Below are 26,773 nucleotides of genomic sequence, written 5' to 3' on the forward strand. Positions count from 1 at the left end.
TGTATTTACCCCAAGGGGTACTGTTCAAATAAATGTCTAAGTGATATCTGGTTCCTACATGCAATCTTAAGTTTATTTGCCCTTTGCTACACATATTTCTTTTTGATTCTTCTAGTTATTGCTCATGCATGTTTTAGTTTTATCTTGCACATATAATTTTTACATAACTAACCAAAGTGAGTTGTGCTGAAGCCATGGTGTATTGTAGCTCTTCAAGAGACTTGTGTGATATAACATTTGGAAATCCAATAAAAACATCTACCAACTAGTAGTCCAAGTGGCATATTGAACTAAGGCTAAGAAAAAAGCTGAAATGGTGAGCCAGCTGATTCAAACCACTTGAGTGACATTACTGGTTAAAACCACCGCCAATGAAACCCTGGGAAGGCAGCCAGATAAACAGGATATTGTTTTTGTCACAACTCAGCATTAAAGACCAGGCAAGGAGTTATGCATTATGTACCTAACATTTATGGAACTCTGATAGAAATTATCATCCTTGAAGTGAATATGAAGTGTTCCCTACTGTGCCCAGGCACTCTGAGGGCTCATGGGTTCTGCCCTTCTATCACAAGGTTACAAGGCACCACTTCCCAAGTGTGTTCCAACTCCTTTCCCCCAAGCTGTGATCCGCCTTCTAGTTTTCTTGCAGGTGATTTGACTTTCAGAGGTTTGAGATTTTGAGGTCAGAGTTACTAAAGGAAATCAGGGGCTCCAGCTCAGACTTCTTGGGTAGAATCCCAGCTCTGCCATTCACTGGGTGACCTTCAGAACATTACTTAGTGGAGAACAAACTGGAACAAGGCTTAGCAAATTACATGCTTTTTTTTTTTTTTTTTTTTTTTTTTGAGACGGAGTCTTGCTCTGTCGCCCAGGCTGGAGTGCAGTGGTGCGGTCTCGGCTTACTGCAAGCTCCGTCTCCCGGGTTCACTCCATTCTCCTGCCTCAGCCTCCCGAGTAGCTGGGACTACAGATGCCCGCCACCATGCCCGGCTAATTTTTTTTATTATTATATTTAGTAGAGGCGGGGTTTCACTGTGTTAGCCAGTATGGTCTCAATCTCCTGACCTCATGATCCACCCGCCTTGGCCTCCCAAAGCGCTAGGATTACAGGCGTGAGCCACCGCACCTCGCAGTACATGCATTGTAAAACCAATAATCTACTGAAGAATATATAAAAGGAAACAAATCCTATATAGATACAATGAAAAACAATGCTAGAAGGATATGCTGAAGATTTCAGCCTCCACATCAGCGAGACTTGCCTTACCTTGGAAGCAACATAAAGTTAAGTCTGTCAGCCCTGTCCCTCTCTGCCTTGTACAGTTGTGTCCTTTCCTCTACCAGATGTTCCAGGTTTCGAGAATATAGCTGTAGACGTCGGATCAAGGTATCCATATAGCTTTCATTTTTTTGGTCATGAAAAAGTCTGTAGGTAGTAATAGATAAAGAGCTCTTATATATTATTAAGAAAACATGAACATCCAATAAAACAATGGACAAATATGATGAATAGATAATTAAACAAATAAAAATAAAAGCCAACAAACATAACAAAAAAACTCAACCTCGTCCAGGCACAGTGGCTCACACCTGTAATCCCAGAACTTTGGGAGTCTGAGGCAGGAGGATCACTTGAGGTCAGGAGTTTGAGACCAGCCTGACCAACATGGTGAAACCCTTTCTCTACTAGAAATACAAAAATTAGCCGGGCATGGTGGCACTACTCCAGAGGCTGAGGTAGGAGAATTGCTTGAAGCTGGGAGGTGGAGGTTGCAGTGAGTCGAGATCATGCCACTGCACTCCAGCCCGGGTGACAGAGTGAGACTCTGTCTCAAACCAACAAACAAACAAAAAACCCAACTTAACATCAGGACAAGAATAAGATTAAAAAAGGGAAAACAAATGTTAAAATGATGGTAATCAATGTAGGAGAAGGAGGAAATACATATAGTACAAAACCTTCCTGAAGAGCAATTTGGTAAAAATATGTCACAAGCTTTAAGAATGCATATACCAATCAGCTTATAAATCTACTTCTGAGAATTATCCTAAGGAAACAATCATGAATGTGTTTAGAGTTGGCAACAAAAAAAGTCACAGTATTCTTTACAAGAGCAAACATTTGAAAATAATCTAAATGTATAACAAAAGTGTAGTTAAAATATGGTGGGACAATGGAACATTAACATTCTAATTTGTATCATAAAATACAAATTAGTATAGTTGAATAAGCAGAAAGACACTCCCTCTGTATTATTAAGTGAAAAAGTCAGTTTATAAAATAGCAAAAATTGTAATCTCAATTTTATTTTTTGAAGACTGGTGGTCACCTATTGGGAAACAGGTGACGTTTTACTTTCTTGCTTGCTTATTTGTATTTTCTAAAATACAAAAGAAACAATTTGCAATAAAGGAAAATCTTTTAAAAGCTGGTCAAGAAGTGATAAATGAAAGTGTAGGAGAAGGACTAAGAAAAGCCAAGCTAAGTCTTGAATTATCTCCTCATTACAGAGAGCCAGGGTCCTGACACCAGAAGCCTAACTCTGGATTATTTTGTCAGATCAAGGAGACTTAGATGAGATGCCAGCTTTGTGTGACAGTGGGAGGTATGACAAGCCTTGGTGCAGAGGTCAGGGAGGAGACACATTGAGTTCTCCTAGCATTGTGAGGATCAGAGATAATGTTCATAACATCTAAGGCACAATTGAAGGTGCTGAATAAATCACAGTCATTTTACTATTACAAGAATAACAATCACTTCTGGTCTCAGGAGAAGATGGCCTGCATCATCATCCCCTGGGATGGGGAGAGATGTTTGTTAAAAATCCAGTACATTTTTGTGCCCTAACCGAGACCTATGTGACGGAAAATTGCTGGGCTTGGAATGAAGAAACAGAATCGTTTAACAAGTTCCCCAGGGAATTTTTACTTGAAACTGCCAGTACAGAGTCTAGTTGGGTAGAATGGATGTGGGAGCAGGGGTAAGAGATGAAGTTGGGTAATCTTACTCTAGGATGAATTGATTCAATTAAAACAATTTCTCACCTTTGACTGCATATTTTAATCACCTGGGAGCTATTAAAAATCCTGACACCAGCGTGTACCCCCAGACCAATTACATCAGCCTCTCTAGGGTAAAACCCCAGTATCAGTATTTTTAAAGTTCCTCAGGTGATTCCAAGCTGCAGCCAAGTTTGAGAACCACCACACACATTAAAGGCTGAGTATCAAGGACCCAGTTTCTTCATGAGCATACATTTTATCAGTCACACATAAAGTCTCATCTGGACAGGACAGCGAAGGAGAAAAAAAAAAGGGCTAGAATTAATTATTATTTCCTGCTCCATTCTCACAACTGACAGCTTAGTTCTACTAATTAATGACCACACGTTCATTAGCTTCACTCCACCTCATCTCCTCCAGCTCTAGACTTTTAGTCTCATTAAGTATCTGAATCTCTTGACCTAATGAGAACTACAGAAAGACCTGGAAAAAATCGTAAGAATCATCTTGTTCAATCCAATTTTTCTAACAAGAAAATTGATACCCAGTGAGGGTAAGTGTTTTGCCCAATGCCCCACAGCAAACTCTTATCAGATCTTAGCCTAGAAATTGGATTTCCTAACTCTTAATTCAATGTTATTTTTCTCATTCTGCAGTGTATTAACTGAAAACATGGGATATCTAGAAATTAATCTCAACCAGATAATTGTGTACTTTTCTCTCCCAACTTGAATCATGCTCTGATTCATGACATGTCTTAAGTACCTAGGGCCAAACCTGGAGATTTTAAGACTTTAAGATCCTAAAAACATGCTGATGTTAATAATTGTTTAGGAGCTTTACAGGTTCTCAGGACTCACGCTACACTTCTAAATCCTAATTACCCACAGAAGGACCCAGAAGCTCTATTTTTAACAGACAAATTTATAATCAGCTAAAGTTTGTTTTTTAATCAGAAAACTTTTGACCTTGAGTATTTAACTTTTCAAATGATTATTTCCTTGGGAAAACGGTCTGATAGTCTCCATATCATCTTAATGTTATGAGGCAGGTGTTGGTTGCCACCTGGGATTTTTCACTGGAATAGACATTCTCATTCTTAGGTGCCACCGAATGCCAACTATAATTTTTTAAAAACCCTGAAATTAGTGAATAAAAGTAAACATTTCAGCAATACCCAAATATCTTGGCAAGTGTAGTCTCAATTTTTTTGAAATCTGGTCTCTTTTCTGGATCTTCCTCCCAACAGTTTTTTACAAGTAGGTACACCTGGAAGAAAAAATGGACAAATTAGCTCAGGGGATAGTAAACTAAATCAAGAGAGAATTCTTATTCTCATTGATGGGAGTGATTAAGGCAAGGAATAGTTTAAAAATATCTTCAACTCTGTTAGCGCGGACAAGAGATCCCCAGCTCTCTGGTTTCTGTCTCAGGCATTACCACCTGCGTTATCTTATCCAGTTATTCCCTTGGGTGAAATTAATGAAAAATGTGATACTAATTTAGATGAGGCCGGGTTGATAGGGGAGACTAAGTGAATTTACAAGAGCTTGCAAGTTTTACGTTGGAGAGAGAAAAAAATAGTGAAGGTGTGGCAGGCCTCCATAACAACCGTTTCAGTACTGACTGAGTGGTTAAGTTAAATATTAAAAGCCAGTGCCCTTATACAAAGGCTGGAATGTAACAAAAGCCCACCAAGAGTTTTGCCTAGGCCTTTCCTGGGCCTTAAAGCATGACAAAATAACGAAGGAATTCTTCTTAACCGGACCCATTTAGGATTAAACAAGTTTTATTGGGGGTCTGAAGAAACTCCCCAGGCCTCCACAAAGAAGTTTATTGGGGGTGTGAAGGAACTCCCTAAACCTTTGTGATTTAGCAGGAGACAAGATAAGGGTAATCACTCCAGCACCTGGACCCATTTAGATCAGGTAAACTTACTGAGGCTCCAGGAGAAGGTCTTCAGGACTCAGACCTTAGTTATAGATTAAAAGAAGTTAATCACGTATGTCTTTAAATGAATGCATACTTACATGTGGACGTATAGCTTAGAAGGTATATAAGCTCTGAAAAAAATGTAATTTTCATTTGGTCTGGTGATAATTTCCAGGCCTTCTCCCTGTAACTGGTTACGGAAATAAAAACTCTCTTCCTCCTCAGTTCATCTGCATCTTGTTATTGGGCCACGAGAAATATCAGCCCAACTCTCAGTTTGGTGGAGGAACAAAGGCTCAGTGAATATGAGGCAAATGGCTCCAAATGAGAATAAAAGCCTTACTACTGTCCATGGTTCTAACTTATAGCAAACAATAGTATCACCTGGGGAACACTTGCACAATTTCTTATGCCCAGGCCCCACCCTAAGTCATTCTGATTTAATATATTTTGAAATGGTCTTAGTAGGGTTCCCAGATTTAGCAAGAAAAATAAAGGACATCAAGTTAAATTTGGATTTCAGATAAACAATAAATAATTCATTAGTATAAGTATGTCCCAAATATTGTATGGGCAAAGGGCAGTCGTAGATTTTTAAGCTCTTCAGGTGATTATAATGCACAGCTGCAGCAGAGAAGTGACATGGAGAAAAGGGAGGTATGGAGGAAGAGGTAGGGAGACAGGAGGAAGCCCATGGAAACCTCATCTGCTACAACCTGTTTGCAGCTTTTTTTTTTTTTTTAAATCAAAATGTGTGGTGAAAACCATTTGTTTTAAATAAAGTTTGTTTTTCACTCTGGCTAAAAACAAGATCATAAGTGATACTAGATGCAATGCCTGTCCCTGTACTTTGCTTGAACAATTCCCTGGGAAGGAACTAGAGCAGCGGTACAGCCTGTGGTGCCAATATTCACCACTAGATGATGCTCCTGCCTTGGTAAGTCATCTGCTGACTACCTTAGAGCAGAATACGCAGAAACAACAAAACAACTGGGCCGATCCTGTGCCACAGAGTGAAATACTGTCAGCCCTCTGTCTGCATGGGTTCTGCATTCGTGGATTCAACCAAATGGGGATGGAAAATATTTGGAAAAAACAGGATGGTTGTGTCTGTGTTGAACATGTCCCGACCTTTTTTTTCTTGTCATTATTCCCTAAACAATACAGTACCACAGATATTTACATAGTATTTACATCATGTTAGGGATTATAAGCAATCTAGAGATAATTTAAAGTACATAGGATAATGTATGCAGGTTATATGCATATGAGATGCAATTTTATATCAGATCCTTGAGCCGCTGTGGATTTTGGTATCCACAGGGGTTCCTGGGACCAATTCCCTGTGGACAGAGGGACGACTCTACTGGGTGTTTCTGGGGCATTGCTGAGTGATCTAGTTTCAACTCTGTATTCTGTTGGAATCAGTTACTTGACATGAAATTTTATTCCTCATTTCTAATTCCCGAACTGTCCAACTACACAAATGAATTAAAGATGATGCTGTTTTAGTGAATAAGGTTTTAATATTTGGATATACTCAGATTAGAAAAAAACGGCTTGAGAAAGGATATGCTGATTGTGTGGAGGAATCCTGGAATTCAGAAAGCAGGACGAAAGAAAGGAATGAGGAGAAGGCAAGGCTAGGAGCAGCTGTATTTCGGAAAGTTGTATTTCAACATACTATTACTATTGAAAGAGGGAAGGGGAGAGGTAAAAATGGCCCACTCATGCCCTGCAGAGTCTGGCCATAAAACTCATCTGGCAGTGTCTTTGTAAATGGAAGGAAAATGTTTCTATTTTTATCCCACAAGGAACAAAAGATGTTTTTGTTTAAAGACCATAAATATCTTAAAATACTTTACTCACTATCTTCTTTGACTATTAAGGCTCAGGTAAAATGCTAAAAGGAAAAATAACTAGAAATTTTTCACAGAGCTGCAAGGCCTTTTTGAGGGACTATTACAAAAGCAAATGTAAAGAGCTTTTGCTCCATTTCCTTCAGAGGAAGGATAAAATGAGTGAAAGTACATTTCTCTATTCTTTCTAGATGTTGGCATATTTCCTTTTAAATCATTAGATGGTATTTATAAGTCTAGTAAGTATACCGCATGGACACCTCGTTCATTGAGCTTATAAAAATTGAGAATGACCCCTGCCTACTGAAGCCAGTGCCTGTACACACCACGGGGTGGGGACTGAAGACAGGTCTGAGGACAGGTCCACCTGGTTCACTTGCACCCTTCCAGTGCTTCAGCATACCGTGCAGGGGCCCTAGAGATCTCGTAGCCCAGTCCACCACTGTTGGCACCTGAGTACACCTTCTAGGGGCCACATAACCTGCTGCTACCACCACAGCTGGTACCCACCAGCATATACCACTTGTGGACCTGCAGACTGGCCTGCCTAGCCTGTCACAGCCACTACCAACACCAGTGCAGACTGCTTGGGAACCAGAAGCTTGTCCTATCATGGCTACTTCCACTACTCACACCATGCCTGCTGCCCAGGAACCTGGGAATCCACCCACCAGCCTAGGCTACTGCTGCTACTGCTGGCACCTGAGGAAGTTACCTGGAGGCCAAAGAATTGATCTGCCTAGACCCACTAACACTGGTACCAGATAAGCTGTCCTGGGGCCCAAGGACAGCTTATGCTGGCACCAGTGCCTCCAAGGGGCCCTGAGGACCAGCCCACCTGGCATTCCAGTCTTCAACAAAACGTCACCACTGCCTCCACTAACAATGACATCCTAACCCACTAGGGAAGTAACAGACCCACTCACAGATGAGTAAATTATGTGGAGACTACACTACTGCATGCACCCAGAATCAAAGCCAAAGTGCCTCACCCAACCAATACTATAGATACATCTTTGGGAAAAAAGTCCTCCCCTATGAAAGCAAATGTTAAAATTTGGAAGAAGTAATTGTTACACCAGATGCACAGATATCAACATAAAGACACAAGAAGCATGAAAAAGCAAAGAAATATGATACCTCCAAAGAAATACAGTAGTTCTGCAGCAACAATTTTCAATGAAAAGGAAATTAATAAAATTCTGGAAAAATAATTAAAAATAATATTAAAGGAGCTCAGTGAGATACGGGAGAATACAGAAAAATAATACAAAGAAATAAAAAAAAAATTCAGGATATGAATGAGAAATTTACCAAAGAAATAGATACCATAAAAAAGAATAAAACAAACTCTGGAACTGAAGAAGTCATTCAATAAAATACAAGATACATTGGAAAGCTTCAACAATATGCTAGATCCAGCAGAAGAATTTCAGAACTTGAAGGCAGGTCTTTTGAAATAATCCAATAAGACAAAAATAAAGAAAAAAGAACAAAAGTGAATGAGCAAAGCCTACATGATATAGACACCATAAAGTGGCTAAATACTTAAAATTTTTGGTGTCCCAAAAGGCGAAGAGAAAACAAAAGGAATGCAAAACCCATTTAACAAAATAATAGCAAGAGATTTAGACTTTCAGATACAGGAAACTCAGAGATCCCCAAATAGATATAATTAAAAAAGATCTTCTCCGTGGCACATTATAGTCAAATTGTCAAAAGTTAAAGAGAAAATTCTAAAAACAGCAAGAAAAAAGCATCTGGTTACTTATAAGGAAACCCCCATCAGATTAACAGTGAATTTCTCAGCAGAAACATTACAGGCCAGGAGAAAAGGGATGAGGTAGTCAAAGTGTTGAAAGAAAAACCAAATTCCAGTTAAGGATACTATATCCAGCAAACTTATCTTTCATAAATGAAGAAGAAATAAAGGCTGTCCCAGGCAAGTGAAAGCTAGGGAAATTCATCACCACTAGACCTCCCCTACAAGAAATGCTTCAGGGCGTCCTACGCCTGGAAGTGAAAGGTTGTCATCGACCACCATGAAAACACATGAAAGTATGAAACTCACTAGGAAAGCAATCACACAAAGAGGGAAGAGAAGGGTCTCAAAGGTTACCACTGCAGAAAACCACAAACCATAATGATAAACAAGGGAAAGAAAGGAACAGAGGATGTATAAACAACCAGAAATCAATTAATCAAATGAAAGGAATAAGCCCTTACATAATAATAACCTTGAATGTAAATGGATCAAAATTTTTCACTTAAAAGATATAGACTGGTTCAATGGTTTTTTAAAAATGACCCACCTATAGGCTGCCTACAAGAAACTCATCTTATCTGTAAAGAAATATATAGACTGAAAGTAAAGGGATGGAAAGATATTCCATACAAATGAAAACCAAAAGCGAGCAAAAGTAGCTATACTTATATTAGGTAAAACAGACTTTAAGTAAAAAACTGTAAAAAGAGACAAAGGTCATAGGTCATTATATAATGATAAAGGACTCAATTCAGCAAGAGAATATAACAATTCTAAACATATACACACCCAACATTGAAGCATACAGACATTTAAAGCAAATACTATTAGATCTAAAGGAAGAAGTAGATTCCAATCTAATAATAGTTGGGGACTTCAACACTCCACTCTCAGCATTAAACAGATCATAAAGACAGAAAATTAACCAAGAAACACTGGATTTAAACTGCACGTTAGAACAAATAAACCTAACATTTACAGAACATTTCATTCAATGGCTAAAGAATAAACATTCCTGTGATCAGCACCTGGAACATTCTCCAGGATAGACCATATGTTACGACACAAAACAAGTCTCAACATATTTATAAAGAACCAGAATTATATCAAATATCTTCTCAGGCCACAATGGAATAAAAGTAGAACTCAATACCGGAGGAACTTTGGAAACTACACAAATACATAAAAATTAAACAACATGCTTCTGAATGACCATTGAGTCAATAAAGAAATTAGGAGAAATTATAAAAAATTAAAACAAATGAAAATTTAAACACAGCATACTACAACCTATGGGATACAGCAAAAGTACTGCTAAGAGAGTAGTTTATAGCAATAAATGCCTGCATCAAAAAAGCAGAAAAAATTCAAATCTAACAAGGCACCTCAAGGAATTAGAAAAGCAAGAACAAACCAAACCCAAAGTTAGTAGAGGGAAAGAAATAATAAAGGTCAGAGTAGAATTAGACAAAATAGAGGTTGAAAAAATAATACAAAGGATCATTGAAATAAAAAGTTGTTTTTATGAAAAGGTAAACAAAGTCAATAAACCATTAGCTAGACTAACCAAGAAAAAAATGAGAGAAGATCCAAATAAACAAAATCAGAAATTAGAAAAAGACATAAAAACCAATTGCACAAAAATGTGAAAGATTATCAGAGACTATTATGAACAACTATATACCAGCAAACTGAAAAATATAGAGGAAGTGAAGAAATTCCTGGATAAATACAATCTACATAGATTGAATCAGAAAAAAATAGAATACCATAGAATACATGAACAGACCAACAATGAGTAATGAGACTGAATCACTAGTCTCCCAACAAAGAAAAGTCCAGAACTGGATGACTTTACTGCTGAATTATGCCAAACTTCCAAAGAAGAATTAACACTAATTCCCTTCAAACTATTTAAAAAAATTGAAGAATAGGGAATTCTCCCTCATTCTACAAGGCCAGCAGTACCCTCATACCAAAACCAGACAAGGATACAACAAAAAAGGAAAACTATGGGTCAATATCCCTGATGAACATAGATGCAAAAATCCTCCAAAAAAAAAATAGTAGCAAACTGAATCTAACAGCACATCAAAAAGATAATACGCCATGATCAAGTGGGATTTATCCCCAGGAAGCAAGGATGATTTAACATATGCAAATCAATAAACATGATACATTACGTCAACAGAATGAAGAACAAAAGCCATATGATCATCTCAATCGATGCAGAAAAAGCATTTGATAATATTCAACATCTCTTCTTGATAAAAACTCTCAAAAAACTAGCCATAGAAGGAATATATCTCAACATTAATAAAGGCCAGCCATATATCACACACCCACAAAATAATAAAAGCCATATACTACAAACCTGCAAATATCACACGGAATGAGGAAAAGCTGAAAGCTTTCCCTCTAAGAACTGGAACTAGACAAGGATGCCCAATTTCACCTCTCCTATTCAACATAGTACTGAAAGTACTAGCCAGAGCAATTAGGCAAGAAAAATAAAAGGCATCCAAATTGGAAAACAGGGAGTCAAATTGTCCCTCTTTGCAGATGATATGATCTTATGTCTAGAAAACCTAAAGACTTCACCAAAAAGCTCTTAGATATGATAAATTCAGTACAGTTGAAGGATATAAAATTAACATACAGGCTGGGTGAGGTAGCTCACACCTGTAATCCTAGCACTTTGGGAGGCCAAGGAGGGTGGATTGCCTGAGCTCAGGAGTTTGAGACAAGCCTGGGCAACATGGTGAAACCCCGTCTCTACTAAAATATAAAAAAAAATTAGCTGGGCTTGGTGGCAGGTGCCTGTAATCCCTGCTACTTGGGAGGCTGAGGCAGGAGAACTGCTTGAACCTGGGAGGTGGAGGTTGCAGTGAGCTGAGATCACTCCACTGCACTCCAGCCTGGACAACACAGTGAGACTCTGTCTCAAAAAAAAATTAACATACAAAAATCGGTAGTGTTTTTACATACCACCAATAATAAACTCAGCGGGAAAGAAATCAAGAAGACAATCCCATTTACGATAGCTCCAAAAAAAAAAAAAAAAAACCTACCTAGGAATAAATTTAACAAAGCAGGTAAAAGACCTCTATAAGGAAAACTACAAACACTGATGAAAATGAAGAGGACAAAAACAAATGGAAAGATATCCCATGCTCATGGACTGGAAGAGTTAATATCACTAAAATGATTATACTGCCCAAAGCAATCTACAGATTCAATGTAATCCTATCAAAATACCACTGTCATATTCCCACAGAAATGGAAAAAACAATCCTAAAATCCATATGGAACCAAAAAAGAGCCCAAATAGCCAAAGCAATTCCAAGCAAAAAGAACAAAGCTGGAGGCATAACATTACCTGATTTCAAAATGTTCTATAAAGTTACAGTAACCAAAACAACCTGTTACTGGCATAGGAACAGACACATAAACAAATGGAACAGAATAGAGAACCCAGAAATGAATCCACACACTTACAGACAACTGATTTTCAACAATGGCTCCAAGAACATACAATGCGGAAAGGACACCCCATCTCTTCCCATATACAAAAATCGACTCAAGATAGATTTAAGACTTAAACAGAGGACCTGAAACTATGAAACTATTAGAAGAAAACACAGAGAAAAGACTTTAGGACATTGGTTTAGGCAAGGATTTTATGGCTAAGACCTCAAAAGCACAGGCAACCAAACCAAAAATAGACAAATGGGACTATATTAGACTAAAAGGCTTCTGCACAGCAAGGGAAACAACAGAGTGAAGAGGCAACCTGTTGAATGGGAGAAAGTATTTGCAAACTGTTAATCTGACAAGGGTGATATTCCAGAATATACAAGGAGCTCAAACAACTCAGCAGTTAAAAAAAAAATCCATTAAAAAGTGGGCAAAACTCATGAATAAACATTTCTCAAAAGAAGATTTATAAATGGCTAACAGGAATATGAGAAAATGCTCAACATCACTAATCATCAGGGAAATGCAAGTCAAAACCACAATGAGCTATCATCTTATCCCAGTTAGAATGGCTATTACTAAAAAGCCAAATAATAACAGATGCTGGAAAGGATGCAGAGAAAAGGGAACCCTTACACACTATTGATGGGAATGTAAATTAGTATAGCCACTATGGAAAATAGGATAGAGATTTCTCAAGACACTAAAAACAGAACTACCATATGATCCGCCAATCCCCCTGCTGAGTATTTATCCAAAGGAAGAGAAATCAGTTTATCAAAGGATGCCTGCACACTTACATTTATTGCAACACTATTCACAACAGCAAAGATACAGAATCAACTTAAATATCCATCAGTGGATGAATGGAAAAAGAAAATGCGGGATGTGTACACAATAGAATACCATTTAGCCATAAAAATAATGAAAACATGTCATTTGCAGCAACACATATGGAACTGGAGGTCACTATGTAAAGTGAAAGGCACAGAAAGACAAATATCACATGTTCTCACTCATGCAGGGGCTAAAAAAGTTGATCTCATGGAGGTGGAGAGAATAATGACAGCCAGAGACTGGGAAGGGTGTAGGTAGGGCAGGGGATGAATGAAGAGAGGTAGGTTAATGGGTACAAACATACAGTTAGAAGGAATAAGTTATAATGTTTGATAGCAGAGTAGGGTGACTACGGTTAACAACAATGTATTGTATATTTCAAAGCAGCTAGAAGAGAGGACTTGAAATGCTCCCAACACATAGAAATGATAACTACTTAAGGTGATGGATCCCGTAAATACATGACTTGATCATTACACATTCTGTGCATATGACAAAATATCACATGTACCCCACAAATATGTACAAATATCAATTTAAAAATAGAGAATGAGGCCAGGCGCGGTGGCTCACACCTATTATGTAATCCCAGCGCTTTGGGAGGCCAAGGCAGATGGGATCGCTTGAGGTCAGGAGATCGAGACCAGCCTGGCCAACATGGTGAAACCCCATCTCTACTAAAAATACAAAAATTAGCTGGGTATGGTGGCAGGTGCCTGTCATCCCAGCTACCCAGGCTGAGGCAGGAGAATTGCTTGAAGCTGGGAGTCCAGAGTCGCAGTGAGCCAAGATCCTGCCACTGCACTTCAGCTTGGGTGACAGAGCAAGACTCCGTCTCAAAAAAAAAAAAAAAAAAGTAGAGAATGAGATGTGTGCTTTAGAAGCCAGCTCATTCCTGAGTTGGGGAGTGGTGGAGGGACATGCGGAATGTGGTAGGCTGAGGCTGGCTCCCAAAGACATGCTGGGTCCTAATCCCTGGAACCTATGAATGCTATCTTATTTGGAAAAAGAGCCTTTGCGGATACCATTAAGTTAAAATTCTTGAGATAAGGTGATTATTCTGTATTTTCTGGGTGGACCCAAATGCAATCACATATGTCCTAATAGAAAGGAGATAGAGGGAGAATAGACAGAAAAGAAACTGTGACCAAGAGGCAGAGATTGAATTGTGTGGCCATAAGATATGTCAAGAGCCATCAGAAGCTTCTGGAAGAAGCAAGGAATGGATTAGCCCCTTAGCTCTTCTGGAGGAAGTGTGGCCTTGCTGAACACTTGATTTTGGACTTCTAGCCTCCAGAACTGTAAGTGAATAAACTTTTGTTGTTTTAATCCATTACATTTATGGTAATGTTTACAGCTGGCCAAGGAAACGAATACGGGAAGATATACTCACTTCTAGCTCTTTTTCCTCTGCTGTTTCCAAGAATAAATCTGGGCGGAAGGGTTTCATTCCGTTGGAATTTTCCACTCTGAAAATCTTCTCTGGTTGGGTGAGAAAAATTTAAATTACAAAGAAGAATACAGCATGAAGAAATGGAAGGAATTTCAACAGAAATCCGGTTGGTTCACTCTCCTGGATGGCTCTTAGCTCAGTGAGAGTGCTGCAGAACCTAGACCAGCACTCAGTAGACAGGTGTTGATTCAATGAGGCACCCAGTGAAAGGGTCTCATCCCACTTACAACCAGAAGGTTACCTTAAGGATAGGCTACCGGGTGTGGCGCAGTGCCTCAAAGCTGTAATCCCAGCACTTTGGGAGGCTGAGGTTGGGGGATCACTCAAGCTCAGGAGCTCAGTCTGGGCAACATGGTGAAAGCCTGTCTCTACATAAAGTACAAAAATTAGCCAGGCGTGGTGGTGTGCACCTGTCGTCCCAGCTACTTGGAAGGCTGAGCCAGGAGGATTGCTTGAGCCCGGGAGGCAGAGGTTGCAGTGAGCCAAGATCATGCCACTGTACTTACCCCAGCCTGGGGGTGACAGAGCAAGACACTGTCTCAAAAAAAAAAAAAAAAAAGAAAAGAAAAAAAAAGAAAAAATGCTACTGTCCCTGTAAAACTCAGCTCAGGCACCACTGCCTTCAGTAGGCTTCTTCTGTCCATACTTTGACCCCACCCTCTCTACAACCCTTAGTCACCCTACTCCCCACCAAACAGTTAACGGTTAGCACATAATAAATGCTCAGTAAGTGAGGATTGAATGAATGGAATGAAGCATTTTCCCCGAGAGGACGTGTGGCCAAAAACTATAGATCTACTCTTAGTAAGAACTAAAATATATATGTCATCCTGTTAGAGTGATCTAGTTTAGATGTTAAGCAGGTACATTCTCTTATTGGAATCAAAAGGAAAGAGGACAATTGTAAAGGAAGATTATTAACAATAATACCGACAATGACAACACCTGGCAGTATATGTTGTCTTATGCTTTTCAGTGCACTCTAATATTGAGTCTTCCTTATATTCTTATAAAATGCATAATGCAGATGGGAAATCATTAATTTTGCAGATGAAGGAATTGTGATGTAGTTACAAACAGATTAGGGTCTCAGTAAGCCTAGAAAGCGGGTTGGCTCACTCCCAGAGGGGACACATGAAGGGGTTTAGTTGTACCATTGCGGTCCCGACAGCTCAAAGTGTAGAAGGTTTCCTTCCGCAGGATGATCTCCTGTGCGATGATCCCATAGCTGTACACATCTCCTTTCTGAGAGATGTTGGCTTGGCGGAGGTGCTCTGGAGCTGTCCACAGGTCTGTAAATGCAGACACTGAGATTACAAAGTTGAGGGGGGTGAGTGGTTCATAGGCCTCCAACCTGCTTTTGCTCTCTAATTCCCTACACCATCCACTCTAAATATGGGTGATAGCTTGTAAGTGGCCTTGAACTGATATGATTCCAAACTTTTGAAAAATTTTTGCTAATACTGGTGATCAAAGGTAGAACACACACCTTTTAGACTAACTGTGAAATGTTAGGATTTGGGTGAGGTCATATGGCAATATGTTATTTAAAACTGCTAGGATCATAGTCTTGAAAACTGTCAAGGTTTACCTGGAATGGGGTCTGACTGTGGTAAATATATGTTGAATGAATACAGTGGAATATGAGAGGTCGAGGAATTTAGTAGTTTATGGGACATATAGAATGAACTTATGAAAACCTTCAAAATACAAATTTTGGCCAGGCATAGTGGCTCACGCCTGTAATCCCAGCACTTTGGGAGGCCAAGGCAGGTGGATCACAAGGTCAGGAGATTGAAACCAACCTGGCCAATATGGTGAAACCCTGTCTCTACTAAAAATACAAAAATTAGCCAGGCGTGGTGGCGGGCACCTGTAGTCCCAGCTACTCAGGAGGCTGAGGCAGGAGAATCACTTGAACCTGGGAGGTGGAGGTTGCAGTGAGATGAGATCACACCACTGCACTCCAGACTGGGTGACAGAGCAAGACTCCATCTCAAAAAAAAAAATACAAATTTTATAGGTACTAAATTTATTTTATTTAAATTATTATAATTTATTATTTAATGTGTATATATGCATATTTAAATATAAATTTGCCAAAAGAAAATAAAGACAGTACATTAAGACAAAAATACTATGGTTGATATTTTCTAGGCATAACATACTGGCAGCCTCTAACTCAGCTAGGGTCCTCAGTGGTGTTTTTGTTGGTTCCCACAATATTCTTAAAAAAGTAACGCATGTAATTCACTCACAGTTTACTCCTGTCCCTGCCATTCCCTAGTGTTTACATCTAGTTCACTCACTTCACATGAGTGCAATGCTGTATTTAGCTCCTATAGATACTCGAGTTTTGAATCCTTATTACACACCTTATTTAGTAATAACAGGGGCATGCAATTAATTTTTCTTCAACATGCTTCGCAAGTTTTTCAGGATCACCTAGCTCCTTATAAACTTTTTAAGACTTGTCTTCACCAGTTTCAATGTAAGATGTGTAGATTCATGTTGTTAGGTGCAATAATATGTTTATGATGATGCACACTTTCCTTATTTGGTTTTCTGTCCAAATGTACATCACCTTTTTGAATTTATGTCTTGTGAATTTTTGTGACTTGTGATTCATGCACAGTTGATCGTAAAGGTTAGGGGTTGTAGAAAAGGTAAGTAAATCTATTTATGCTAAAATTTCTGGTAACGGACGCCATAGGTAGGTAGGTATAAGTGAGTGTTGTTCAAGATGATAGGATTTGACTTGTAATTTATCTGATTTTTGCCATGCTGGGTTATCTGATGACGATTTGTACTACTATATCATGAACCATACCTGGCACACAGGTCTTCAATAAGAAATTATTAGATTGAGTTCAATCTATGCTTGACATAGCTGTGGATGTAGGGACAGAATTGCAATTTTTCTTTTATTAAGGAAAAACGAAAGGATCTCAAAGTTGAATTAGAAATATAATTTAGTGTTTGGATCTAGGTAGTATTTTAAGGCAACATGAGTGCTAGATATCTGAGTCTGTTTAACTGTGAGTCATGGTAAAGAAAAGGGTAAATGTTCAACATGAAAAGCCCTTTATACTTTACAAATCCGTTTTCTTTATGTTATCTTTTTTGACTCTCACCACAATCCTGAAAGAGGTAAGAATATATTTTACTGGTTAGAGTTTTTTCCTTAACATTTCTTATTACCACACATAAATGAATGATGTCCTGAATGGGAAATGGGTCTTCTGGTTTGTACTCTACCTTCTTGGACAAATCTGAGTGTCAGTGCTGTCCTCTATAAAGGAAAAAGGTTAAATTAGATGATGTCTAAGGTCTCTTCCTGCTCTAACCTTCTATATTTTTTTCAGCTAGTTCCACTCCCACAAGCCATTAAGTTTTTCATGATTTCTCAGTGATAGCAAGGGACACATGGATGAAGGAAATCCACAGAGGACATTTGTTTAACTCAGGAAATACTCGTTGACTGACAAGTGTGAAGTTCTGCAGAATGAGCCAGCTGTTGCCTCTTGTGGCTTTAAGTGCTTATCTTCTGATCAGTATTACAATTTCCTGACCACCCTACATGGGTTTGAAAAAAAAATCAGTTAGGAAACTAGTGAACATTTCATTCATTACAGACCTTTTTTTGGAGGTAAAATGGAATTGCAGCCAAAATCAGTGATCTTTACCACCATTCTACTGTCCACTACGCAGTTGGTAGATTTCAGACGACCATGGACTTCTGTCTTACTGGAGTGCAGATATGACATTCCCTGTAATTTTTTAGATGATAGAAAAACAGAAATGTGACACACTTCAGCTGCTTGATTATTTTAAAGAAAAAAGTGACATTTGGAAACCATTTCAGCAGATAGTCACACCATCAGATTTTAATTTTAGTCCTACTGTTTTTACTTTAACAATATTACTGAAGCCCTAATATTTGACTACACATTGTATCTAGTTTCAAAGTCTGTTTAAATGACAGAGTAAAAGGGAATTGTCTAAAATATCTGCTTAAGTAGCTGTGTATAATATGAGGCAAAGGGTCGATTTTTTTTAAGTGTTTCTGCTTTCCACTTATTTGGTCTGTGACCCTGGGTAGCTCTCTGGTCCTGTTTTACATGAATTTAAAATAAAAATATGAATAATAGTGCCTTGCCTTTCCAAAGGGGCAGGGTGCCAGGCTATATTATTTCCTAAAGTGGAAGTGGTTTCATCCTATTTTGAAACAATGTTTCATTCATTCTGTTTCAAAAGGGGAAGCCTGGCTCCCGTGATGGCTCATGCCTGTAATCCCAGCACTTTGAGAGGCCGAGCTACTCAGGAGGCTGAGGCAGGATAATCACTTGAATTTGGGAGGCCGAGGCTGCAGTGAGCTGAGATCGCGCCACTGTACTCCAGCCTGGGGGACAGAGTGAGACTCCATCTCAAAAAATAAAACAATAAAAAAAGAGGAAGCTGTTTTTGGATGACGTGCTTCTCTCTTGTGGTTAGAGGGTGTCTCAGCCGAAGCTGGTTTGCAGCCTGGATCATAGGAGTGAAATGTGTGTGGCAAATCGATTTTCATAACACAGTTTTCAAACTGATTCTGAACCCATGTAACTTTCAGGTGAGTTAAGACTGTATCAAACAGCTCCCTCTCACAACCAACTTGTCTTCATTCTTGAATGAGGCCCTGGTTACTGGTGTCCACTCTGTTTTCCTATCACGTCTGAAAATATACATGTCCACATTTATTATTGATTCCTGCAAGAAGGTTTCCTGTACTTAATATTTTCTCTTATAAAGTTGAGGATTCAGTTGTCTTTTTTTTTTTTTTTAATGGAGTCTCACTCTGTCACCCAGGCTGGAGTGCAATGGCTCGATCTTGGCTCACAGCAACCTCCATCTCGTGGGTTCAAGCAATTCTCCTGCCTCAGCCTCCCAAAGTGCTGGGATTACAGGCTTGAGCCACCGCGCCCAGCCCAATTGTCTTTCTTGTAGTTTTATATGATTTTGATTTCTGGAAAATCTATGAAACTGCGTGCCTCACACCCAGACTACAAAGAATATAATAAAATAATAATAACTGATATATATTGAACATTTACTTATACCAGGTCTTGTTATAAGCACGTGAATTATTTCACAAAATCCTCATAACCTAAAATCCTACAGCCCTATGACATAGCTATTATTATCATTTTGCAGATGAAGAAACCAACGCACAGAAGGTTGAATAGCTTGTTAGATCTGTTTTCTTATATTTAATTTTCATATTTTCTGTGTGTGTGTGTCTCTTACCTTAGCAATGTCATACAAGACAGAGATCTTAAACTCCCAATCCATGAATGTACCATCAGGATAGGAAATTGTGTCATTTAAAACTTCCTGAATAGGAAAAAAGAAGAAGAAGAAAAGTTGTTGCAAGAAAGGATATTGTGGAGAGACTATTATGAAACAAATAGTGATCTTCAAATTATGAAACCTTAGGATCAGTAACAAATTGGAATTCCATTGTCTGGGATTTCATGAACCTGTTTTTTTTTTCTTTTCTGCATAAGAAGCATTGGGTGGTTTTTGCCACCTGGATATGAGCAGGAGGTACCCATAGCATCCCAAATTTCAATTCTTCCATCAGACAGGTGTAGAGGAATAAGCAGCAGGCTGGGAGACTGCTTAACAAGTGACTGCCCTGTGTGTTCTGTCTCATCTAAATTGGACCCATGTTTCAAAACAGGCAATTGCTATAAGAAAATTCCTTCATTAGGCTTGTGTTTTTACTCACATAATCAGTTATATAAATTAGCTTAATTGCTCTTTTTTTTTTTTAATTTACTAAGTCCTCTGTCAATAACAGAGATCTTGGATTTTTTTGTGAATTGTATGACCTGGAATTTTCTTTCTTTTTTTTCTGTTTTGTTTTAGAGACAGAATCTTGCCCTGTTGCCCAGGCTGGCATGCAGTGGCACAATCTCAGCTCACTGCAACCTCTGCCTCCGGGGTTCCAGCGATTCTCCTGCCTCAGCCTGCTGAGTAGCTGGGATTACAGGCGCACACCACTACGCCCAGCTAACTTTCGTATTTTTAGTAGAGACGTGGTTTCGCTACGTTGGCCAGGCTGATCTCGAGCTCCTGGCCTCAAGCAATCTGCCCACCTCAGCCTCCCAAAGTGCTGGGATTACAGGCGCAAGCTACCGCACCCCACCTATATCTGGAATTTTCAAGTCACCATTTTAATATGATGATGGTTCTACCAAGTTGCAGGATTTTAATTAAGCTGATACATAACTGTTCTTCACGGTAGAACTCTAAACAGGACTCTAACTGATAACAATAGTTTCTTATTTTAGGAAAAAGCCCAATTTGATTTTTAGTTTTAACTCAGGCACTGTACCAAGAATTTCCAAGGAGGGGTCTAAAGTCCTTAATCATTTCAGATAAGGCTGGCTGGGCTGTGGGTACCAGGCCAAGTTGACAGAGGGGAGTTATGGGCAGACAGACTAATTCTTTTCTATGCCTTCTCTCCCTTTAGTGCACCATTCACCCATCTTACCCTGTTCTCATCTGCCAAATTGTAAAAAGCATATTATTCTGTTTTGATGATAAAAAGAATACAAGTTCACTATAAAAAATATGAAAAAATTGCACAATATAAAAAAGAATATAAAATTATTGCTAATTGCACCATCTAATTTTTTCTCATTTTGGTATTTTCTTTTAGTCTTTTTTAATGTAGATATGGAAAGTATATGTAATAAATATTATGAAAGTGGGATCATAATGTATATGCAGATTTATGTTTTTTTCTGAGCAATTTTAATAGGTGATCTGCATATTTATTTTTTAAAATTATTGAGTCTTATCTCTAGAGCAGGGACTGTGTTAGTGCTGGGATTATAAGAGACCCGTTATAGGGTGCACAGTCTGGTGAAGGAAACTGACACTCATAAAATAATCAGACAAATAAACGTAAAATTATAACTGTGATAAGTATGATGAAAAATTGCCTAAAATCTGGGGATTTGACCCCTAAAATCTGGGGTTTGTTATGAAGATTAAAGATGGCTTCATTCAGGAAATGGCTGTTGAGCTGAGATCAAATGAAGAAGGGAGGCAGGAGTTTTGGGGAAAGGGAAAAGCATGGGAAAAGAACCTTTTGTGGAAGAGAGAATGAAAAGGTCCTATTATCTCAGCACCATTTTTTAAATTACCCTTCTGCAGTTATATTTGTCATATACTTACTGGTATTCTTAGCCCATGTGTTTTTCTTCCATAAATCATCTGCTTGTTCATGAGCTGTCACTACACTGCCTTGATTATAATAACTTTCTGGCAAGTGGCCTCTTCATTCTCTTTTTCAAAATTGTTTTAGTTATTATTGCTCATATATATATGTGTGTATATATATGTTTTTTCTGATGATCTCTGTTAATTAAGCAAAGTCTTTCCTTTGATTGCAAGTTTGTTGTTTTCAGAAGAATTTATACATTTTCAATGTGAATTTGTTGGTATAGGGTGTCGGTAAACCGGCTCTCTGTTAGCAACAGCCCTGATTTATAATATGCTTGCTGAGCACGATGTGAAATATTTCCACCCTGAATGATTTCACCTTCCAAAAGTTTAACACTGACTGGCTGGCAAGTTCTTGAATAACTTAACAATCAGTTCTGAGCTAGTACAAGCCAGTTCTAGCACATCATTGATTCCTATCTAAGAACTTGACTAAGTTCTGTTAAGATTTATTTAATGTCTTAGAAAACTTTCAGTGTTCTTAACTGATTCTTTGCATTTCACATTGAGTATTTTCAAATAAATACTTTTGTTAAAAATATTAAGGAGGATTTTTTGAGTTGTATTTTCTGACCAATTTGGGTAATATATATGATATATACATTATATATGTAAATTATTTTCTATATACTTATTTTGTTTCTAGTCATCATACAAATTTCTTATACTTTTTCATATTTGAGGCTTTTGCATTTTCTAGGTAAACAATCATATCATCTTTTTATTTATTTATTTATTTATTTATTTATTTATTTATTTATTTTGAGATGAAGACTTGCACTGTTGCCGGGGCTGAAGTGCAATGGCGGGATCTCAGCTCATTGCAACCTCCACCTCCCGGGTTCAAGCAATTCTCCCACCTCAGCCTCCCAAGTAGCTGGGATTACAGGTGCCTGCCATCATGCCCGGCTAATTTTTTGTATTTTTAGTAGAGACGGGGTTTCACTATGTTGGCCAAGCTGGTCTCGAACTCCTGACCTCGTGTCCCACCTGCCTCTGCCTCCCAAAGTGCTGGGATTACAGGCATGAGCCACTGCATCCAGCCTCATCTTTAAATTAAAAAAAAAAATCTATTGCTTTTGTGAAAGTTGTCAAAATCAGAATGGAGTCACAAATATTGAAAAAATCCTGACACATACAGCCAGAAAAGGCCATGAAAAAGAGGGTTGTCATGCTTGTATCCTTCATAACAAAAACTATCACAAAAGACTCTACAGAAACCTCAGCCTTCCACAAAGGCCATCACAACCTCACACACACAAAATACTTATACAAGGACATCTGCCCAACAACTGCCTGTCCAACCTCTGACTGGCATCATCCTTGCTACTGATCTTTGTAACACAACAATTATGTAATCCTCTTTGGTTTTTTTCCCCCTTAAAATCTTTTGTCTTCCTTTATCTCTCTGAATATGCACATAATTTACGATGGCATATGTATTCCCATTACAATGTTCTTTTCCAAATAAATATCTTTCTTTTAGAGAGCCACTATTTGTTATTTATGTTGATACCTTCCAATAACTGTATATCTTATTTCTGTTTCATGCATTAGTGCTTCGGTTAGAACTTTCAGAAGTTAACTAATAGTAAGTAGTAGAGGGGTGGGGATCGGGAGTCTTTGCATTAATACAGATGAAGTCAGTTGTTATTTTATGATAGACAGTCTTTGCAATGTTAAGGAAGTATTGTTTTATTTTTAAATCTACAAGAGTTGTTATTATGGGGGAACCTAGGAATATTTCTGAAATGAGGTCTGAGACTTCTCTGACATATCACCATTTAATTGCTGTTTTCCTTGTTGAGAACAGGTTGCAAATATTAAACCTGGTTTTCTCTTCCCTGAGCTATGGTTTCACAGCTTCATTTCATGTGTGTCTTACTCTAATGTCATCTTGCCAGAGAAGTCTTCCATGGCTATCATATCTTAAGTAGCATAACTCAGATATGTTTGAAAGGGGGTTATTATAAATAACAAAAGAGCTTTTCTCACCCCCACCACCCAGTAAAAACAGGGGTTTTAGGAACCAAGAATGAAGACAAAATATATTTCTTACTATATCATAATATTACATTAGTAACAATAGAAGAAATTATAATTCCCATAGAGAGAATACCAAATTCAGCTTAATTCTTCTAATGTTGAAGTTTAGTAACAGTAGTTCTCATTATCTATATAAAAACTATTTTAAACTTAAACAAAAACATGAACATACTCCAAATTCATTTAACATTGAACAAAGTTAGCATAAGATTGAAACTAAAATCTATAGTTGTGAATATAGATGAAGAAACGTAATAAAATACTAGAAATGCTAAGCCAGTTGTATATACAAAAAGCATAACACAAACACTTGGATATGGTTAATTCTATGATTGGAACAATATTATTATAATGTACCAAATCAAAAGGTCATAGGAGAAAAACCACATGAGCATTTTAATGGATAATGAAAGTGATCATTTTAATTGATACTGACAAAATAAATACACATTTCTAGGAATAATAATAACTATTTCAGGTCTTTCAAAATTAGAAATATTTTTCACTTGAGGTCTAGACCTCATTTAATTTCAATGAGACAGGAATTTTAGAATACCAATTAATAGAGCCTGGTCAAAGGGTTTCATGTGGCTTATTATTCCCTGAAACTGATTCAGAATTGGCCTAATTAAATATTTATTTTTTTGAAACAGATTTCATGATTATATTGCTTCTGAAACTTTCCCTTTTTAAAGATTACAATTTAATAGTCGTGAAGTATTCTTTCACAATTAAAACATCTTTTCACTGCTTTTTTATTCCCAATTTTGTGTATTTGCACGTTTGTTTTAAATAATAACTAGAAGTGACAGGCTTGTATGTTTTAATAATTTTGTTTTTTAAGAGGCAAGTGCATTTTAAAATTCTATCCTATTTTATTTGATTTAAAATGATTGATATTTAATAGTTTCCTTATGTTATAGTTATTCCTCTAAATTTTGCATTGGATACTTAAATTGTTTATTATTATTATTATTCATTTATTTATTTTTGAGACGGAGTCTTGCTCTGTTGCCAGGCTGGAGTGCAGTGGCGTGATCTCGGCTCACTGCAACCTTTAACTCCCTGGTTCAAGCGATTCTCCTGCCGCAGCCTCCTAAGTAGCTGGAATTACAGGCACGCACCACCACACCCAGCTAATTTTTGTAATTTTAGTAGAGACAGGGTTTCACCAGGTTGGCCAAGATGGTCTCGATCTCCTGACCTCATGATCCGCCCGCCTCGGCCTCCCAAAGTGCTGGCATTACAGGCGTGAGCCACCGTGCCCAGCCTTGTTTATTATTTTTAAAGAACTTTTACCTTAGCACCATTTTCCTCTTTGATCTTAATTCTCCTGGCCAGCCCCCTGCTCAAGATTTCTCTACCACATTCCATTACATTAGTCCCTCACGGGCTTGCTTTCCCTTCTGCTATACAGGAAATGAATTCTCAAAGTGTTAAATATAGTTAATGGCTTAATGTGTCACTTTTTCCTTGTACCACTGTTGAATTTCATAGGGATTAATCCAAAGAAAGAGCCCTCAGATTTTAGAATAACAAGCATGAAATAAGTTTTAAAAGAGATAGTAACATTTAGGGCTATGTTTTTTTCTTGGAGGGTAGATTTGAGTTTATACCGCATAATGTGAAAGCTAGTATTCTCACTTTTTTTCTTAGTTCCTCTGTTTGCTTTGGACTTGCTCAGTCCAAATACCTGACCTCATCTGGCAATTCCTGGATGATCCTCAGTCCAAGAGTGGAGTAATAATTTGGACAGCAGCAGAACCAAGAATGATGACCAAGTCTTCTAATGCTTATTTGGTGCTATCATAATGATTATCCATTTCTCTTTTAATACAAAAGCAAGTATTCATGTAAAATAAAATGTATGTGGAGGTAATCACTCATTTTTCCATTTCCATTCTCTGTTTACTCCCCTCCCCAAATCTATTATCTTTTTCCTGAATTTTTTTTGGCTTGTTTATAAAAACATAATAAGACTGATTGAAAAAATCTCGGGGATCTAGTTTGGAAAGCATGTGACCCCACCAACTTTCCCTGATTTTCTCTAATATTATTTTACTCGGTAAATATTTAAAAAGGCCTGCTGAATATTTTTATATGATTAGAAAATTGGAAATGACCATGGTTTCTTACCCGGAGGGATCCTCTCTCACAGTATTCTATCACCCCGAAGATCATGGTATCAAGTTTCACTGTGCCGTAGAACTTGGTCAGGTTGTAATAGTCTATCTGAAGCAACTAGAAGAACATGTTTGTTTACAAAGCAAATTAGGCAGAACGGGGTGCCACAGTAAAAATTAATATGGCAATAAAATGTGTTTTGTTTCAGATCCTTGAGAACATGTGTTGCTCTTAACAAATTGAATGTCAGTACCCATTGCTTATCACACATTATATCAATCTCATTCAACAATCTTTCCTTTGTCAGTAAGAGGCCTTGAATACAAACTTTACTTTCAAATAATATCAGGTCCACTTTCCAGGGAAGACTAGCAGATTTCCAGAATTTTTTACACCATCAACCTCACTTTCCAATATCTCTTGGTAGAATTTTCAACAAGAAATATAGTCACCATTTCTTGGCCTGAGGGCTTTTCTGTCAGCCTCTTACTCCACCAGCAACCTCAGTGATTAGAGGAAATGAAGTGAAGTTATTTCTCAAGGATTTGAAGTAAGGGCTACATACCTTGTTCAGTTCTATCTTCTGTTTTTCAGTGAAATTACCATCATTGTGCTTGAGATCTTTGAGAATCACTCGCTGCAAAAATCAATGAAATTTAGGAGACACTGTTGTGGTGTAACTCTTTACATGCATATTATAACAGTTTGTTTGTGTGTCTCATTAGACTGTAAACTTTTGAGAGCAGTGACAGTATTTGATTGATTTTTTTTTTTTTTTAAAGACAGAGCCTTGCTCTGTTGCCCAGGCTGGAGTGCAGTGGTGCAATCTCGGCTCACTTCAACCTCCGCCTCCCGGGTTCAAGCAATTTTCGTGCCTCAGCCTCCCCAGTAGCTGGGACTACAGGCATGCACCACCATGCCCAGCTAATTTTTGTATTTTTAGGAGAAACAGGGTTTCGCCAGGCTGTTGGCCAGGCTGGTCTCGAACTCCTGGCCTCAAAT

General features: G+C 38.0%; 1 protein-coding gene across 1 annotated transcript in view; it reads right to left on the minus strand.

The window, feature by feature from the left end:
* GUCY2C (guanylate cyclase 2C) overlaps positions 1–26,773 on the minus strand; it is an 82,941-nt gene that overhangs the window by 11,842 nt on the left and 44,326 nt on the right. Inside the window, exons 14-21 of the mRNA XM_002822972.3 lie at positions 26,337–26,408; positions 25,784–25,888; positions 19,613–19,699; positions 17,967–18,099; positions 15,484–15,621; positions 14,270–14,358; positions 4,184–4,275; positions 1,271–1,429 (exon numbers count right to left, since the gene is read on the minus strand). Coding sequence (XP_002823018.2) covers positions 1,271–1,429; positions 4,184–4,275; positions 14,270–14,358; positions 15,484–15,621; positions 17,967–18,099; positions 19,613–19,699; positions 25,784–25,888; positions 26,337–26,408 — 875 coding nt within the window. The remainder of the gene's footprint in view (positions 1–1,270; positions 1,430–4,183; positions 4,276–14,269; positions 14,359–15,483; positions 15,622–17,966; positions 18,100–19,612; positions 19,700–25,783; positions 25,889–26,336; positions 26,409–26,773) is intronic.

The sequence above is a fragment of the Pongo abelii genome, chromosome 10 (genome assembly GCF_028885655.2).
Source record: "Pongo abelii isolate AG06213 chromosome 10, NHGRI_mPonAbe1-v2.0_pri, whole genome shotgun sequence".
Lineage (NCBI taxonomy): Eukaryota > Metazoa > Chordata > Mammalia > Primates > Hominidae > Pongo > Pongo abelii.